We start from the raw sequence: 19,780 nt of genomic DNA, 5'->3' as shown, positions 1-19,780 counted from the left end.
CTAGCCTAGCACGTAACCACTCGGTGCTTAACTGTGTCTTTACCTGCCACTGCCCTCCCCCGAGTGGGAGACTGCTTGACGATGGCTATGTGTTATTCTAGTTCAGCCCTTCCCTTAGGTGGAAAAAGGAAATGACAAAATGGATATTTTAAATGACAAAGTGGATATTTTAAAGAAATGGATGTTTTATCAGCACTGTGTTTAGCTGTAGATACTACACAGGGGCTTTCCCCAACCGAAGAATCAAACCCACATTCCTTGCATTTCCTGAACTGGCAGGCAGAGTCTCTCCCGTTAGTGCCACCTGAGAAGCCCAGATAGCTACTACACCAGGTGTGCATTAAAGTAATAGAGTAAAAGCTTCCATTTCGCCACAATTGACCTCACCTGCAGTCAGCTGCGTCTCAGATGAGGCATTAAATCACAATAAGATGCTAGAAATAATACTCATAAGACCATCTCAAAGTGGCACAGACTAGAAAAATAGAACTCCCTGTCACTGGGGGTATGCAAGCAGAAACAAATGGCCACTTGGTGAGAATGATAGGAAGGGAAGTAGAAGGGAATGAGGTCATTTAACCTAGAAAAGGAAAAACCATCTTCAAATATGAGAAAGAGGCCCATGGAAAAGAAGCAATCACAGAAAAAGCAAAATGTTTGGTGAGCCCTCAGAAGGCAGAGGCTACCCACTCCAGTATTCTGGCCTGGAGAATTCATGGACTGTAGAGTCCATGGGGTCGCAAAGAGTTGGACACGACCAAATAACTTTCACTTCTCAGTTTTTTTTTCCCCTAGAGGTTAGAACGAAATCCAGAGAGCGAAACATACCAGCAAGATTATTTAGATTCAACACAAAGAACTTTTTTTTTTGCTCACTACAGCTGACCCCAAATGGATTTTCCTGAAAGATAGTGAATTCATCAGGTGATGCCAGTGTCAAATCAACTTGGCTGATTATTTGCCTAAGATAATGTAGTGAGAATATAGTATTCACTCACTTGCTTATTCAGTCACTCCCCTCTTCAGTTATTACACACCCACAAACTCCAGGAGATAGTGAGGGACAGGGAGGCCTGGCATGCTACAGTCCATGGGGTCGCAAAGAGTAGGACATGACTTAGCAACAACACGCTAGAGACTAAAGTTCTAACACAACACGCTCCTACCTTTAGGAGCTCACAAGTAAGCACATTCCTCAAGTCCGTCAGGCCCATCTCTTAGAGGAGAGAGGTGGCAGGGCAGAAAAGCCCCCGAGCTCCGCTCCTCTCACGAGCACACAAAGCCACAACTGTCTGCAGAACAACTGTCAGTGACAAAGACTGGAACCTACGAGAACAGATTTTCTACAACTAAAGACATGACGAAACCACAACCTTAGGGGCAGGAGTAGGGGACTCATGATACAGTCAAATCCCACCACCCCCCAGCATGGCTGACCCACAAACTGGAGAAAAGTCATACTGTTGTTCTCCCACAGGAGTGAGAGCCCTGAGCCCCACACAGCAGGCTCTCCTGCATGGGGGGCGGGGGGTGCCCTCTGGCATCAGGGGGGCCAAGCCCTCAGAGCATTTGGCTTTTTTTTTAATTTATTTAATTGGAGGTTAATTACAATATTGTAGTGGCTTTCACCATACATCAACTTGAATCATCCACAGGTGTACATGTGTCCCCCATCCTGAACCCCCCTTCCTCCTCCCTCCCCATCCCATCCCTCCGGGTCATCCCAGTGCACTGGCCCTGAGCACCCTGTCTCATGCATCGAACCTGGACTGACGATCTATTTCACATATGGTAATATACATGTTTCAATGCTATTCCCTCAAATCATCCTGCCCTCACCTTCTCCCACAGTATTTGGCTTTGAAGGCCAGGGGGGCTTAACTGCAGGAGCCCCATAGGACTGGGGAAATAGAGACTCCATCCTCAAAGGGCACACTCAGAATCTCCTGCAACACCAGGACCCAGGGAAAAACAGTCATTTGATAGGAGCCTGGGTCAGACCTACCTGCTGGTCTTGGAGAGTCTCTCTGAGAAGCAGAACGGCGGCTGCCTGGCTCTCCTTGGGGCCAGGGGCTCGTGGCAGCCATACTGGGGAGTGCATCCACCCAGGCATCAGTGCGGCAGAGGTGGGACCAGGTGGGAGCCTCCCTCCAGCTCATTAGTGCCCAGATCCAGCCCCGCCCAACAGCCTGCAGGTGTCCGTGCTGGGGTGCCTCAGGCCAAACAACTTATCTGAGCAAGGACACGGCCCCACCCATCAACATGCCTGTGCCTGGAGCTCAGTTGCTAAATTGTGCCTGACTCTTTGCAATCCCATGGACTGTAGCCCACCAGACTCCTTTGTCCATGGGACTTTCCAGGCAAGAATACTGGAGTGAGTTGCCATTTCCTCCTCCAGGGGACCTTCCCACTCCAGGAACTGAATCTGAGTCTTCTGCATCTCCTGCATTGCAGGGATCAAACCTGAGTCTCCTGCTTTGCAGGCTGATTCTTTACCACCTGAGCCACCAAGGAAGCCCCATCAACCTATAAGCAGGCACCAGCCCCTCCTGCCCAGGAAGCCTGCACAAACCTGTAGACCAGCTGGGCAGCAGACAGCAAGAAAATACCATCCCACAATGCAAGCCAGATCCTACCTTGGGTCCAGGTGGGCTCTGCCCTGCCCATTAGCAGGCCAATGCAACCTTCTGGATACACTGGGCCAATACCCAACTGTGTCAGGAAATGACCATCCTCCCCACCAATGATCCTAAATGAGTGTGAGGATCCCTGGGGCCTGCAGCCAGACTCCAAGAACTAGCTCTGCCTGCCACGGTGAGTGTGTGTGTATCTGACTCTTTGCAACCCCATGGACTGTAGCCCACCAAGCTCCTCTACTCCATGGAATTTCCCAGGCAAGAATACTGGAGTAGGTTGCCATTGCCTACTCCAGGGGATCTTCCCGACCTAGGGATTGAATCCACATCTCCTGCATTGACAGGCGGATTCTTTACCACTGTACCACCTGGGAAGCCCAAAAGCAACAAGGGAAGCAATGAATAACATACAAAGGACTTCACATAGGGCTATCAGTGGATTTTTCAGCAGAAACTCTGCTAGCCAGAGGGAGTGGCATGATGTATTTAAATGTATTTGATGAAAGGGGAAAACCTACAACCAAGAATACTCAGCAAGGCTCTTACTCAGATTTGATGGAGAGATCAAAAGCTCTACAGAGTGAATCTTTAAGGACTCGGAGAAGTCTCCTGGGTCAGGAAGAGATAAAAAAAATGTGTTCTCAGTAGGAAAAAAAGCATGAGCAGGGGTCCAGAAATGCCTGAATCAGAGAAATGATGAAGGCCAATGTAGTGGGAGAACAATGTGGTTGAATCAGCTTAAAGCTATACGTCATCCATCAGGGGTCCATGAGGGTCGCGGAAGCTCTTCCCATTTTAGAAATTCTGATATCATCCTTTGTATAATACTAAGAAATAAATATCTCAGGAAAACCTTGAATCATTTATTCAGGGACTCCATGGAGCCCCAGGCCAGTGGTCTTTGTAGATGAAATGCAAGTAGTGCTCATCTTTTAAAAACAGAAAGAAAAAGTTTGACTCTGAATATGGTCCACCATTTGCCTTCACATTATCATCTGAAAAAACAAACAAACAAAACCTACAACTGCTTGAATCAACTAGAAGCATTAAATTTCTATCCATCACCAACATAGTTGTGAAAAAGATATCATAACAAATAGAATTTTTTTCTATGATTTAATGACAGTTGTATAGATAAGGAGATGGCAATTATGTGGAATTTTCTAGCTTACATATTTTGCTTCTGTCCTATATGATCTGATCATTATAAGTTGGACCATACCTAGACAGCATATTAAAAAGCAGACATCACTTTGCTGACAAAGGTCCATATGTCAAAGCTATGGTTTTTCCAGCAGTCATGTATGGATGTGAAAGTTGGATAGTAAAGAAAGCTGAGCACTGAAGAACTTATGCTTTCAAATTGTGGTGCTAGAGAAGACTCTTGAGAGTCCCTTGGACTGCAAGGAGATCAAACCAGTCAATCCTAAAGGAAATCATCCCTGAATATTCACTGGAAGGACTGATGCTGAAGCTCAAGCTCCATATAGTCAAAGCTATGGTTTTTCCAGTAGTCATGTATGAATATGAGAGTTGGACCATAAAGAAGGCTGAGCAGCTTCAGCATCAGAATTCACCTTCCAGTTGGAAGGACTGATGTTGAAGCTTCAATATTTTGGCCACCTGATGCAACAAGCTGACTCATTGGAAAAGACCTTGATGTGGGAAAGATTGATAGCAGGAGAAGGAGCAACAGAAGATGAGATGGTTGGATGGCACCACCAACTCAACGGACATGAGCAAACTCCAGGAGACAGTGACGGACATGGAAGCCTAGGAGGCTGCAGTCCATGGGGCAGCAAAGAGTCAGACAAGACTTAGGGACTGAACAACAATGTCAAAATCAGGTTGTTGGGGCTCCTGTAGAGTCAACCAGCCACACCCAGTTATGTGCTTCTGTCTCAGGAAGCTTGAACGTCAAGTTTCAGAACTGGAATCTTGTAGGCACAGATCCCCAGAAATGGACAGGTTATTAAAGGAAAACAGTAGGAATTGGTAGTTAAGAGTTCAAGAGTTTTAGGTAGTCTGTTTTAAATCCTTAACTTCTTTCAACTATTTAACTTTGAACAAGTTAGTGCTTCTCTTTGAGCTCTGTTTTATTATTTGTTAGTTGGAAAAATAATCCCAGCATCCTGAGAATTAAACAAGATAATATATAAATATCTCATATATATATGAACTTGCTTGATGCTGTTATCAATGTTATCATTTTAATCTCTATAAAAATGAATGGCATCCAATTTCCCAGTCCATGCTTTAAGAAGAGAAAATTAAAACTGGAGTAGGAAAATAGAAATAATAAATATGTGAGGCTGTGTCACACTTGGTATTTTAAAATGTCATACCAATAATGTAAATTGTTTTTGAATGCCTCTGAAAATGTTATTTGAGCAAAGATTACTAATACAAAGTCAAACCTCAGAGACAGAAATAAGAATCAAAGTGACCTTGAAAAGCTTGATGATTGGAGGAAGCATGTTTGCTAAAACCTGGAGGAAAATCCATAGGGACACAGGCAATGTGGTATTGCAAAGGGTAACAGCAGCAGGGTAACAGAGACTAGAGATCTCTTCAAGAAAATTAGAGATACCAAGGGAACATTTCATGCAAAGATGGGCACAATAAAGGACAGAAATGGTATGGACCTAACAGAAGCAGAAGATATTAAGAAGAGGTGGCAAGAATACCGAAGAACTATACAAAAAAGATCTTCATGACCTAGATAATCATGATGGTGTGATCACTCACCTAGAGCCAGACATCCTGGAATGTGAAGTCAAGTGGGCCTTAGGAAGCATCACTACAAACAAAGCTAGTGGAGGTGATGGAATTCCAGTTGAGCTATTCCAAATCCTGAAAGATGATGCTGTGAAAGTGCTGCACTCAATATGCCAGCAAATTTGGAAAACTCAGCAGTGGCCACAGGACTGGAAAAGGTCAGTTTTCATTCCAGTTCCAAAGAAAGGCAATGCCAAAGAATGTTCAAACTACCACACAATTGCACTCATCTCACACACTAGCAAAGTAATGCTCAAAATTCTCCAAGCCAGGCTTCAGCAATACGTGAACCATGAACTTTCTGATGTTCAAGCTGGTTTTAGAAAAGGCAGAGGGGATGTGAGGGCAATCTGGTTGCGACATCTGTCACCCCATTGATTGCCAGGGTTGATTTGGCTGATCTGGCTGGCTAGGCAGGTGTCCCCTTCCTCCCTCACGGCTCCATGTGCGTCCCTCCCGAAGCTGTGCGCTCGGTTGAAGAGGACGACCATCCCCAATAGAGGAGGACCAGTCTTCGGTCAAGGGTATACGAGTAGCTGTACTCCCCTGCTAGAACCTCCAAATAAGCTCTCAAGAAAAGGCAGAGGAACCAGAGATCAAATTGCCAACATCCGCTGGATTATCAAAAAAGCAAGAGAGTTCCAGAAAAACATCTACTTCTGCTTTATTGACTATGCCAAAGCCTTTGACTGTGTGGATCACAACAAACTGTGGAAAATTCTCAAAGATGTGGGAATACCAGACCACCTGACCTGCCTCTTGAGAAATCTGTATGCAGGTCAAGAAGCAACAGTTAGAACTGGACATGGAACAACAGAACTGGTTCCAAATCAGGACAGGAGTACGTCAAGGCTCTATATTGTCACCCTGCTTATTTAACTTATATACAGAGTACATCATGAGAATCACTGGGATGGATGAAGCACAAGCTGGAATCAGGACTGCTGGGAGAAATATCAATAACGTCAGATATGCAGATGACACCACCCTTATAGCAGAAAGCAAAGAAGAACTAAAGAGCCTCTTGATGAAAGTGAAAGAGGAGAGTGAAAAAGTTCAACATTCAGAAAACAAAGATCATGGCATCTGGTCCCATCACTTCTTGGCAAACAGATGGGGAAACAGTGAAAAAAGTGAGAGACTTTATTTTTTTCGGCTCCAAAATCATTGCAGATGGTGACTGCAGCCATGAAATTAAAAGACACTTACTCCTTGGAAGAAAAGTTATGACCAACCTAGACAGCACATTAAAAAGCAGAGACATTACTTTGCCAACAAACATCCATCTAGTCAAAGCTATGGTTTTATCCAGTAGTCATGTATGGATGTGAGAATTGGACTATAAAGAAAGCTGAGCACCAAAGAATTGATGCTTTTCAACTGTGGTGTTGGAGAAGATTCTTGAGAGTCCCTTGGACTGCCTAAAGGAAATCAGTCCTGAATATTCATTGAAAGGACTGATGCATAAGCTGAAACTCCAATACTTTGGCCACCTGATGTGAAGAACTGACTCATTGGAAAAGACCCTGATGCTGGGGAAGATTGAAGGTGGGAAGAGAAGGGAACGACAGAGGATGAGGCTGTTGGATGGCATCACCGACTCAATGGACATGAGTTTGAGTAAACTCCAGGAGTTGGTGATGGACAAGGAGGCCTGGCGTGCTGCAGTCCATGGGGTCGCAGAGTTGGACACGGCTGAGCGACTGAACTGAACAACAGCAGCATCAAATGCTTTACAAGTGAGAATTATGTCCAAGATGAATGTAATCATCAAATAGGATTTGATTATTACTCACCCAGTGGAAAACAAGCACACGCACATCATAAGTTACACCTGCTACGGTGGAAAGAAGTCTGGGCTAGGCAAGGGAAACTGGATTGTTGCTAACCTGTGCTAACTCTGACAGGACTTGGGGCAGGTTCATCCCCCTATGGAGACTGTCTCTAATGTATAAGCCCCAGACGGATGAGCACCTCTTCCAGCGCTGAAATGCTGTGTTCCTTTAATTAGTACCTTTTCCCCAAACCTGAGGATTGCATCTACTACGTGGTTTGTTGGTTTGTTTGGCTGTGCCGGGTCTTCATTGCTGTGCAGGCTTCTCTCTAGTTGTGGCAAGCAGGGACTCCTCTCCAGCTGGGGTGTGCAGGCTTCCCCCTGTGGTGGTTTCTCTTGTGCAGCATGGGCTCTAGGGCACACGGGCTTCAGTAGTTGTTCACATGGGCTCAATAGCTGTGGTTCCCGGGTTCTAGGGCACAAGCTCAATACTTGTGGCATACGGGCTTAGTTGCTGTGTGGCATGTGAGATCTTTCCAGACCAGGGATCAAACCCGTGTCTCCTGCATCGGCAGGAGGATTCTTTACCACTGAGCCACCAGGGAAGCCCCTGAAATTCTACGTTTGTTTTTTTTTTTTAAAAGAAGAAAAAGAAAGGAAAACCATGAAGTAACCCATACATTATTTATTCATTAGTTTCCATTAGATTTTATTTCCTCACTTATAATCACAGTCCTTTAAGGAAAAAACAGCATAATAGATATTACTTCCTTAATGCCAATTTGTGCTAGCTTCTATGTTAGGGGATCAACAATTATTGTCTCATTTACTACATGTGACAGTCCTGATAGGTAGGTATTATATCCATTTTGCATGTAAGGATGCTGAGGTTTAAAGAAGTTAAATGACTTTCCCAAGTTACTTACCTACAAATGGTGGACTCAGGATTCAAACCTAGTTCTGACTCCAAATTCCTTTTTCCTTCCCATTTTTTCATGCCTCCTTAGTGTACTAACTGAGAAAATTTCACAGGATGGTTAGAATACTGGAAGATGTAGAAGTCTGATGCTGTAAAGGAAAGGTCTCAAAAACAGGTGTGTTTGCCTGGTTTGCACATCAAATGCTAAAATATATTCTAGTAGATCAAAGATTAAATAGCTAAAAATTAAACCAGGGTTTTACTAGAAGAAAACATAGATAATTTGTTTAATATATATCAGAGAAGGGAAGATATAATACAAAGCTCAAAAGCTAAAAAGGAAAAAAAAATATGACTATGTAACACATTTTAAACTTCAGTATGGCAAGAAATAGAAGACAAGGGAAGAGTTTAAATATTTAAAATACAATAATTAATACACATACAAAACTAGTAAGAATATTTGCAATAGTTATCTGAGATGAAGAACTAATATTCTTTTTTTAACATTCTTAATATGCACATAAATTTTTTAAAGTGTAAGCTGTCCAAACAATGAAAAAAAGGCAACATAAATGAGCAAGTGTTTTATACAAAAGGAAATTTAAATAACCAACAAACATATGAAAAGATGTTTAACCTCATAAGTGAAGAAATATAAAATTTAAAAATATAATTGTTTACCTATCAGAATGCTGCTGCTGCTGCTGCTGCTAAGTTGCCTCAGTCGTGTCCGACTCTGTGCAACCCCATAGAGGGCAGCCCACCAGGCTCCCCCTTCCCTGGGATTCTCCAGGCAAGAACACTGGAGTGGGTTGCCATTTCCTTCTCCAATGCATGAAAGGGAAAAGTGAAAGTGAAGTCGCTCAGTCGTGTCCAACTCCTAGCGACCCCATGGACTGCAGCCCACCAGGCCCCTCCGTCCATGGGATTTTCCAGGCAAGAGTACTAGAGTGGGGTGCCATTGCCTTCTCCGACCTATCAGAATAACCACAGTCAAATGTTGGGGTATGAGCAGTTTTTACAAGAGTGTGAGGAAGTAGCCAACCATGTACCTTTTGTGGGAGTATACATTTTTGGAGACAACTTGGCAATAGCTATCAGAATGTAACCCTAATACCCTTTATCTTTCTGTTTATGATAGCAAAATAGCAAAGCAGCCTAAGCACCCAACAACTGTGCCCTGGTAAAATAAATTGTTTTACACTGACTAATAGAACCTTCCACAGCTATTAAAAAGAATAAGATAATGTATAATATACGAATGAAAAATAGTCTGGGGATTAAGAGATACAAACTACTATGTATAAAATAGATAAACAAGGAAGATAAATTGTATCACACAGGGAAATACAGTCATTATTTTATAATAACTTTAAGTGGAGTATAATTTATGAAAATATTGGATCACTATGCAGTACCCCTGAAACATATAATATTGTAAGTCAACTATACTTCAATATAAAAAATATATAACTTCAACATATCTCCAAGATATGTTAGTAAATGGAAGAAAACAAAGTATAAAGCAATATATAAAATATTATCTTTTGTGTAAAATTATTTATAATTGTATGAACCTGCTTATATTCATAACAGAAATAACTGGTAGTGGATACAAGAAGCCATCCATATGGTACCTTTGGCAAGGATAATAAGAGGTAGAGGAAGCGTTCTATAAAAAATAAACTTTTTTAATTTTATTTTTAAAAATAAAATTTTTATATTGCTTTAATTTTCATGTATGTGCATTATGAACATACAGTTGTCCCTCAGTTGTTCCAGGGGCAGTCCTCATCCCCAAACCCCACAGATACCAAAATCTACAAACGATTAAGTCCTTTATTTAAAATCGTATAGTAATTGCATGTAATCTATTCACATCCTCCCATATACTTTAAATTATCTCTAGATTACTTATGCGGAGAAGGCAATGGCACCCCACTCTAGTACTCTTGCCTGGAAAATCCCTTGGGTGGAGGAGCCTGGTAGGCTGCAGTCCATGGGGTCGCTGAGGGTTGGACACGACTGAGTGACCTCACTTTCACTTTTCACCTTCATGCATTGGAGAAGGAAATGGCAACCCACTCCAGTATTCTTGCCTGGAGAATCCCAGGGACGGGGGAGCCTGGTGGGCTGCCGTCTATGGGGTAGCACAGAGTCAGACACAACTGAAGTGACTTAGCAGCAGCAGCAGCAGATTACTTATGAAACCTAATACAATGTAAATAATTGCCAGGTATGTAGCAAATTCAAGTTTTGGTCTTTGGAACTTTCTGGAAATTTAAAAAAATATTTTCAATCTGAGGTGAGTTGAATTTGCCAGTGCACAACCCACAGATATGAAGGGCTGACTATAAAATATTAATTATATATTTTATTTCAATACATTATCTGGCTAATGAGATTATGCCTGTTTGTGTTTTCTCCATTATTAGTTTCTGTTTGCTTAGTAAATACATATTTTTTAAGTGTACAAGAGCAAACTAAAAGAAACAAATAATGCATATACCTTTTAGTTTAGAAAGTGTATTTCCAGGTATTTATCCTTCGGAAACACCTTCCTAAGTGTGTGTAGTAGCAAAAAGCTAGACACAGCCTTAGCCACACCAGTAGGGATCCTACTAAAAAATTACTGGTACATCCACACCATAGCATACAGGCTCCCACTTAAAGGTAAGACAATATGAACTGATATGGGTGATGTCCAAGATATATTGTTAAATGAAAAACTAAACAAAAACAAGTTATAGAATTATATATTTAATATGATCCTGTCCATTTAAACAGAAAGTCAATAATGTATTAAAACATAGAGAAAACCAAATAGAGTTAAAGCCACACACTTGCACATGCATATAGCAGATTTCTAAAAAGCATAGACAAGAAGCTGCTAACAGTTGTTACCTCTGGGAATGAAAATAGTGAGGGGACTTTTCACTTTTCTTTTTATACCTTTCTAAAACATAAGAATTCATTACCATGATCATATATTATTTTTTAATAAAAAGTTAACCTTAATTGTTTGACAAAAGAAGAGATCATTTGGCCCTTGAAGCTTGTACATTCCGCTTCCTGTAGGTAGGAGCCAAGATCAGATTACTTTTTCTGTCTCTTCCGGCTCTCTGAGTTAATACTTCTGACTCATCAATGCCTGGACAGTCTCTGAAATGAATGTCATTATATAAGGATTAAATCTGAAATTTTATGGTTCAGAGAGGCTTGAGCCTCACAGTCCCTTCCCCGTGAAGCAGGTGAGAATTGAGGCTCAGAGGGGTGATAATGACAGTCCGTCAGCTAGAGGAGAATGGTCCAGCCAGGCCCAGTCTCACTCAATACACTTCCCAGTGTAACCGCGTCAATGGTGCTCTCATTTCTGTAAGCACAGAAAGCCAATCAATGCTTTCGCCAGAATAGAAAACCAGGCAATTTGTAAAAGTGAGTAAGGAGACTTTAACAAAGTTATTATGAGAAGACCAGCATGTGAGATTAAAGATTACAGATGTTCCAGGCCTGATAGGGAAACACAGTGGCCACCCCCCAGTCGTGACCCCTTCATTGTCAAAGAAGACTGATGAGAAGTGAAAACATTCTCTATTTTATGTGTACATGGGCTGAGCAGTTCTTTTATTCTTCTTCATGGTCCCTAGCCATCTTCCCTCTAAGTTAAAGGAAACAGAATTTTAATATCAGCTGGGTAGGTTAGAAAACTGGACTTACTATGTGTTCAGTTGAAGAAGAAAAGCTTCTTAGGGGCTTGTCTTGTTCTCCTTTGTTCCCCATCCTCAGTCCCCCTGTCGGGGCAGTCACAGAGCCCTTACGTTGGAAAGCACTTAGTAATTATATTGTGTTGGCTTAGACTGAATTGATTCAAGAAAGATTTTAGCTTCTGCCTCTCATTAAATTTGACTTGAGTGATTTTTTTTTTCCCCTCTCAGCAGAGTTTTGTGCTTATTTTTCAAATGCTCTGTTTCTCTTTTGGCATGGGTCCCAAAATGGGAGTTAGTAAGAGCAACATAAACTCCCGGAATTCTCTATTTCATTTTGTCACAATTCATTCTGGGATCGTACATAAGAAATGGGACAGTCGAGTTTATTTTGGAACAAGGCTCAGAGCTGTCTAACCAGGCTCAGGATGACAGAATGAGGCATATAACCAAACGGGGGGATTTGGCAGGCAGCCAGCCTCATTCCACACAGTCTCCCCCAGAATCTCATATGAATATATTATTCTGTCAGCACATACTTGTCTACATATATTACATGTGTCTTTCTTTATTATCCCATTTTCCTTCTAAAGTTCCTATCTATCCCAGAAATCCACAAAACTCACAGAAGCATATTAAATGCACACACTAAAATCTTAATGGATTTGGGTGGACAAAACTTTCAACCCACTCAGACCACGGCACAAACGGCCTGGGTAGAATTTCATATCTCTGCTAACTAAAGTTATCAAGAGCAAGAAATTTGATAAGTTAGCATTCCAATGCCTGGGTAGGACATGAGGCAGGTAACATCATCTGAAACAGCCTCTCTGGGGAAATTTTTTCCCTTTATCTACCTGGGTTGGGAAGATCCTCTGGAGTAGGAAATGACAACCTGCTCTATCCTGGAAAATACGGTGGATAGAGGAGCCTGGCTGGCTACTGTCCATGGGGTCGCAAAGAGTCAGACACGACGGAGCAACAGAGCACACATCAGAATAACATGCCTTACAAAGTGCCAAAGTTCTCTGGCTTCCTCTCTTTCAGGTGAACGGCATTGACCTTCGTGGAGCATCCCATGAACAGGCTGCCGCAGCACTGAAGGGGGCTGGACAGACGGTGACGATTATAGCACAGTATCAACCTGAAGGTCAGAGAGAACTCAGACTTAGAATGTTCTGATGAGTTTCTGTGTGAATGGGTGACCACATTTCTGATCACTGATATTAACTAGTTACCACCAACAAGATTTTTATAAACAATCTATGGTGAAAAATTGGTGGTTCATGTCCAAAGAACATGAGGTTTTTTTACTCTTAATCTTCCAAGGAAAAAAATCTAATAGTTATAAAGACCTGTTTGCAAATACGAATTAAAACAAATAACAACTAGCATCAACTTTATTTCATTTACAGTCTTACCTGGTATACACTTTTGGTCAGCAATGGATACTATTAAAACAACTAAGATTTAGGAAGCAAGGGGAGAGATCTTATCTATAGAAATAGACCATGATCAGTAGACCATTTTCTCTCCTGTGGCAATGACTTATTTTTATTAACACTAACATGGTTTTTGGATGTCCTTGATGTGGAATTTTATTTTATTTTATTTTTGCCTTTTCTGCTATTTCCCTTGTTTTGGAATACATCACTATAAACCCTGAGACTTGGTGAGATATCTTGAGTTGAATTAGCCAACTAAGACTTGATAAAATATTCTAAATTGGATTAGCAAACCCTGTTTTTTTAAAGTTGTTTCAACATCTGTTTCTGTGATCAGAATGAGGCTCAGTGAGACAATTGGGATGTTACCCATTGTGGAGTTGATGTCTTAGCAAATTAGCAAATATATATATAAATAAATTTCTCTTTTGTTAATGAAATATAGTTACATATATCATTGTGGACTAGACTTTGTACAGAAAAACAGGAATATGGTTCTGTTTTCAAGAAACATAGTTAACTGTTTTTGGTTCACGTGGCTAGCAGAGAAGAGAATTTAACAGGTGAATGTGAAAGTACAAGGCACATTCAAGAAAGAGCCTTTGTGCATGAAGAGGCTTATTTGGCCTTTTCAAATGTCTATTTCTTAGCATCAGTTGTTCTATTGATGTTTGGAAGACTGAGGTTTGTGTCTTTCCTGTGACATCTTAGATTTTACCATTAATGGTGGCCAACCACATGTTTTACAAGAGAATAAAGAAAACTGCCATTATGCATTTTGATACGTTGCTTCCACTTTGCCTGACTTTAGAATTTGCAGTTAAATTATACCCCCCCACCCCAAAAAAGTATCGATTGCTTTCTTCTATTGGCCTAGCACAGATATGGCCAGAGAGCCACCTGGGAAGAAGGGATTTGTGTTTGTCAAAGATGGAAGATAACATCAACAAGGAAACGTGTTCTTTTAGACAGTTTTGAGAAGTTTTTCTACTTCTTAAAATTTAGTAGATATGTCTTCTAATAGGAATAAACAACTCCAAAGTAAAACAGCTCCATTGTAAAACAGAAAATGAAAAGATCTGGATTAACACAATTTGATGAACAAATTCTACTTCATATAGATTAAGAACTTGTTCGTGAGATTCTTCCATTTTACTGAGAGCTGTTTTCTTTGTCTCAAACTGTATGATCTGACACAAGACATAAATATCCCTGAAAATTTTCATCTCAATTCTTCAGATTGATAAGATGGTCCAAACTATAGTTACATCAATTAGAAACTCTTGATGGTGAAGACAGTCATTCAAATAACCTTGAACAGAATGATTCCAAGCTTTAAAAGTTACAGTAAAGGATAAGCATGTCCTAGTTCTATCAGCATAAATCTTCATCCTAAGCTTCCTTACAGCTTTGTTTCCTTTAAGCAATAAACTCACTTTGGATACTGTGCTGTACTTTATCAAGATGCCTGTTCAAAACATGTCTTATAAATCACATAAATCGATTTTTAAAGTGCTTCTAAAGAAATCTGCAAATAACAACAACAAGCTTAGTATTTCAAAATGCCAAAGTACAAATCAAATTCACAGAATGACTTGCCTATTTTAATAGTCTAACTGCATTCTAATTTGTCACAGCTTTAAATCAGTTGGAAATGTGGTAATGCAACAATAAGCAATCATTTTCCTCCCTTTGCAAATTTAATGGGTAACTGAACCTTAATTTAACTATTTTTTGAAATGGAAAACTGATTGGATTGTTGTTCAGGTCAGTTAGGGACATCTAAATTATATAACATATTTAAGAAATAATGAACAATTTAACTTTAAAATTACAATTGAAAAGAAGAATATGCCATGAGATTCCATTAGGAAATTATCACCAAGTCCCCTTCATTTGCATCAGTATTGCAAGGTATCCATGCTAAGACTGATTTTATTGACATCTCTTGTGATACAGTCAAGAATCAGGCTTTCAGGGAATATGTTTTTCACTTATATTCAAATCATTTTATCAGGAAAACTCTAGATGCCTTGCTAAATATTAGTAGATATTCAGAAAATTCCACTTTTACCCTCATCCCAGTTCTTTGTTTTTAAGAAAAAATTTTTTTATCTTATTCGGGAGAAAAAAACTTAGATACATTTAATAGAGATCAGTTCCTGATAACAGATGACTGAAACTGCGTTATCATGGTACCATCTCTAAGAATTAGGGAATGTCACAGGAGTAAACATGCAGGAGCCAGAACAGCACAGGAGTGCTTCACGAAAACGGGAAGATGGAAACAGACTTTGAGAAAATGGGTGGGCATTCTATTCCAGAGAGCAGGGAGAGAAAACACCTACCTATGACTGTGAGATCAAAGTGTTGCAGACAGCAAAACCTATATTTTGTTTGTAGAAAAGTTTTTCAGTACTGTACATATAATGGGTATTTCTTCAAAAGTTGTTGAACTAATGAATAAAAGTTTGCCATTCTTCAGTACTTGAGTTTTCACTTAACAGTAACTGAAGATTGAAGGGATTCATTTTTACTTCTTTTATTTTTTCATTTTTGCTTCAAAGCAGAAAATGTGCTAAACAAGTGTGTTATGCAAAATATAAAAGCATTTCCAACTGCGTATTTCATAGTACTTAGCACAGTTTTTGAAATAATGATAAATAATTATCATAACATAACAATAAATGTCTTCCTTGCAAATTTTCACTGCACAGGGTAAGGCCCAAGTTGTTATACTTACTTTTGCTTAAAATGAGTTTGGTCCCAGTTGTGTGAATTACTCTATCCATCATCAATATTATTCAATGTCTAGTTCTAGGTGATCGGAGAAGGCAATGGCACCCCACTCCAGTACTCTCACCTGGAAAATCCCATGGATGGAGGAGCCTGATAGGCTGCAGTCCATGGGGTCACTAAGAGTCAGACACGACTGAGCGACTTCACTTTCACTTTTCACTTTCATGCATTGGAGAAGGAAATGGCAACCCACTCCAGTGTTCTTGCCTGGAGAATCCCAGGGACAGGGGAGCCTGGTGGGCTGCCGTCTATGGGGTCACGCAGAGTCAGACACGACTGAAGCGACTTAGCAGCAGTAGCAGCAGTTCTAGGTGGTAGAATTAAAGCCAAATTTAAAGAGTCATATACAATGTTTTCTTCTGGTGGCATGACTGTGATTCATTTCTACCACCTTTCTTTTTATCCAATTTGTATCACATGCTTGCTTTGAAATTAGCATGTATTACCTTCATAATAATAATCCTTTTTTTAAAGGATCATGTATCTGATACTTCAGAAAAAATTTTACTTAAGCAATATGAGAAATTAATTCTTATAAAAATTTGTTACCTATATACAATTAACGAAATTACTCCAACATTACCTGGAAAAAAGAAACATAATGCCCCTACCACCCTACACACACAGAAACACACACACATTTCCTTACCCTTCTCTGTCATCTTCCTCATTGCCTTCAGAATCCCCATTCTAAACGATATCACCCCAAGATGCCTGTACCCAACTCCTCGCCTTTCACAATATGATCACAGCCAATCTCCATGCCCTCTTCCCCACTACCACTGACCAGCATCATCCTTTTTCACTGTCCCTCTGCTTCACAGGACTGCTCCATGTCCCTGACCTAGGTCCTGAACTGTAACGTTTATGGGCCTTTGCTCCTGTGGGTTTCTCTGCCTGGAATTCCCTTTTCTCCTCTTTAACCGGTAGTATTCCTGCTCATCTTGAAGGCCCTCAGATGCCAGTTCCACTACAAAGCCATCTTTAGTCTGCTGAATCAATGTTGATTTTTCTCTGAGCTCTTGTTGATTTTCTCTTTCTCTGAGTTCCCTAGACTTACATTTAGACACCTGGTATGTCCCTTGTGGAATTTGCACATTCCTCCACTCAAGGGAGCTTCTGGAGGGCAAGGAACCTTCTACCACTCATTGTATCTCCCATGTTAATATGCTCAATATGAATTTGACTATGCTTTATTAAAGAGTTATCAAATGTGTCTCCACTTGTTTTAGAAGTATAATATATTATCTTTAGTGTGTGGGGAAATATTAATAACAGATGTTTAAGAAATATTTCCAGAGTGAATATTGAATGAATGTCCTGGGATGTTGATATTAGATGCAGCAGTGGTAAACGAATCCCTAGATTGGACATTTGGGGTTGATGCTGTTTTTAGGTGGTGCTTTTTGTTTTTTTGTTACAAAACATTTAGCAACCTGAGTGGATAAACTCTCTTTATCCTGTACTGCAGAAAATCTACAGCTGTTGGTCTGTAATATAGAACAAAGAAAAGATAATTAAAGCGCTCACATTTTTTAGAGCTTGGTAACACAACTTTAATACCATTGATGAATAAAAGAGGCATTGATTACAACCTAATTATACATTTGTCACAAAGAGTCTAATAGGGCATTCCCCTGGGTCAGATTGGGGCAAACCTTTATAGCATTTATTGCCTTCCCGCTGATATAATAGCACCTACATTTAGTGTGAGGTTATTGACTGAGGTTGAAATAATAAACCACCAGATATTCACTAGGAGAATCAAATGAACAATGTAAACTGTTGGATAAAGCACAAAGTGGAAACAATTAATTGCCAAGCTCTTCCCATGAAAGCCACCAATATCCCCTTGTCCTTAATTTGGCTACTCAGAGCATTGCTGGGGACATTACAAGGGCTTCAGAACAGAGTGAAAGTAGGAAGGAGGAAGTCAATGGTGGTCCCCACCAGTGAGCAGGGACTTCAGTAGCCAGAAGCCTGGTTTCCTCAGCCTTTTATTCTTTAACAGAATAATCTGAGCTCCTAAAGGAAAATCCCAAAGAACAGAGTTGATTATTGCCTGGACACTCATAAATGTGGTCTGGTTTATGGGACTGTGGCAGAGTGGCCATATTCATTCAGTTAATAGATTTTTTTTTTTTTTTTTTTTTTTTGCTGATCACTTACTATGCCTCAGTCAACATTCTTGGAAAATGATATATCAGTGAACCAAAGTGGCCCTTTCAAATAAATATAAAATTTGTCAGAAGGTGATAAGTAGTATAAATAAATAGAAATAAGAGTAAGGCTGATAGTGACAGAGAAATATATGGTGGGTAGGGAAGGTCTTCTTGCTATTAAGGTATTATGGCAGAGACTAAAAGAAGTGATGAAATGAGCCATGTAGGAAGCTTCGGGAAGAGAGGAGTTATTTTTGAGTCTTGGTCTACCAAATGTGATCTGTGAACCAGCAGCATAGCTAGAAACTGAGAGCTTGTTAATAAGGCACAATCTTGAGTTGCAACCCAAGCTAACTAAATCAGAATCTGCATTTTATCAGGTTATTAGTGTACATACACTAAGCTTTGAGAATCACTGCTCTAGAATACCTAGGGACTCTGCAAAAGTTGCCACTTGGCACTATTGGGTGGGACTCCTACCAGGAGTACTGGGCAAAGTCACAGAAGGAGACATCACAAGGTGTGGTTTCTGACATGTGTCACTCAATGGTCGGTCATATCTCAGTGGTTTTACTAGAACCAGATCAAGCTTCAGGGGGAGTAAGAAGTTCATGTGTCACCTCTATTTTGCCAATCCCTCCCTTCTGAATACAGATTATCAACCTAGTTCCTGAATCTTGCTAGAATTCCTCCGCCAGTGGCACAGTGAACCTGCTCAGGCTTCATTCTTTTGCCTCATGGCCTCTCCAGCAAGTGAATTAAAGAAGCACTGAGTCGGGAAAAGGGAAGATTGAACCCCATCCTGATGGCTTGGTGAGCCAAAAATTCATTCAGCCATCACTGTAAATTTTCTTTGAGTAACTTACTATTTTTAAAACAGAAATTAATTTAAAGAATCTTTTTTACTTCTTTTAAATTATGTAGCTCATGCAGGGTGGGGCAGGGAAGTATATATTCTTTTTTAACATGAAGTGAAACTTTGATCTTCAAAGTAACCACTCTGAATTAAGTCATCAAGCTTAAACCAGAATTGGAGACTATAGTGCATTTCTCTTTAAGATCAAACACATGATGAAAGCTTGAAATTAATAGGCAATTTAACCTTGGAGGACTATTGGCAACTTCTACACGTTAAGGTTCTCAGAAAGGAGAGTATTTGCAACATTCAAGAAGCTTACTTGCAGTGTAAGCTACATTTCTTTATTTAAACCAGTGTCTATGTAGATTTATGCATATGAATGAGCAGCTGTGGCATATCAAAATATTTTCTAGTGCAAATAACTGCATCTTAAATGCCCAGGCACGATTCATAAGGTCCAGCTGTGGGTCTTGATCAGAAATTGCACCAGCGTCACTAGGAAAAATTCAAGATGAGCCTTAGAGTGAAAATTACCGTGCGGGATTCTTGACTTCAACGAGGCCAGTATTTGATTCCAGCCCTAACTCCAGCTGTGTGACCTTGTGGTGGTTATTCATCTTTATGAGTCTCAGTTTTCTTACCTCCAAAAAGGAAAAGTTAGGATGGGTAAGGTATTTATCAGAATAACTCTCCAGTTATTA

At 40.3% G+C, this 19,780-nt stretch overlaps 1 protein-coding gene and 1 long non-coding RNA gene across 11 annotated transcripts in view; one reads left to right on the top strand and one right to left on the bottom strand.

Annotated features, from left to right (window-relative positions):
- Positions 1-19,780, top strand: part of DLG2 (discs large MAGUK scaffold protein 2) — a 1,420,652-nt gene that overhangs the window by 1,068,870 nt on the left and 332,002 nt on the right. For all 10 annotated transcript variants that reach the window (XM_055581486.1, XM_055581487.1, XM_055581493.1 and 7 more), the window contains one exon: positions 12,862-12,964. In XM_055581486.1, the coding sequence (XP_055437461.1) occupies positions 12,862-12,964 (103 nt within the window). The remainder of the gene's footprint in view (positions 1-12,861; positions 12,965-19,780) is intronic.
- Positions 10,879-19,780, bottom strand: part of LOC129652662 (uncharacterized) — a 29,484-nt gene continuing 20,582 nt past the window's right edge. Inside the window, exons 2-4 of the long non-coding RNA XR_008714667.1 lie at positions 12,827-12,958; positions 11,828-11,923; positions 10,879-11,483 (exon numbers count right to left, since the gene is read on the bottom strand). This is a non-coding gene — a long non-coding RNA (uncharacterized LOC129652662). The remainder of the gene's footprint in view (positions 11,484-11,827; positions 11,924-12,826; positions 12,959-19,780) is intronic.

Source organism: Bubalus kerabau, chromosome 5 (genome assembly GCF_029407905.1).
Source record: "Bubalus kerabau isolate K-KA32 ecotype Philippines breed swamp buffalo chromosome 5, PCC_UOA_SB_1v2, whole genome shotgun sequence".
NCBI lineage: Eukaryota > Metazoa > Chordata > Mammalia > Artiodactyla > Bovidae > Bubalus > Bubalus kerabau.
This window is presented reverse-complemented; position numbering and strand designations above follow the sequence as displayed.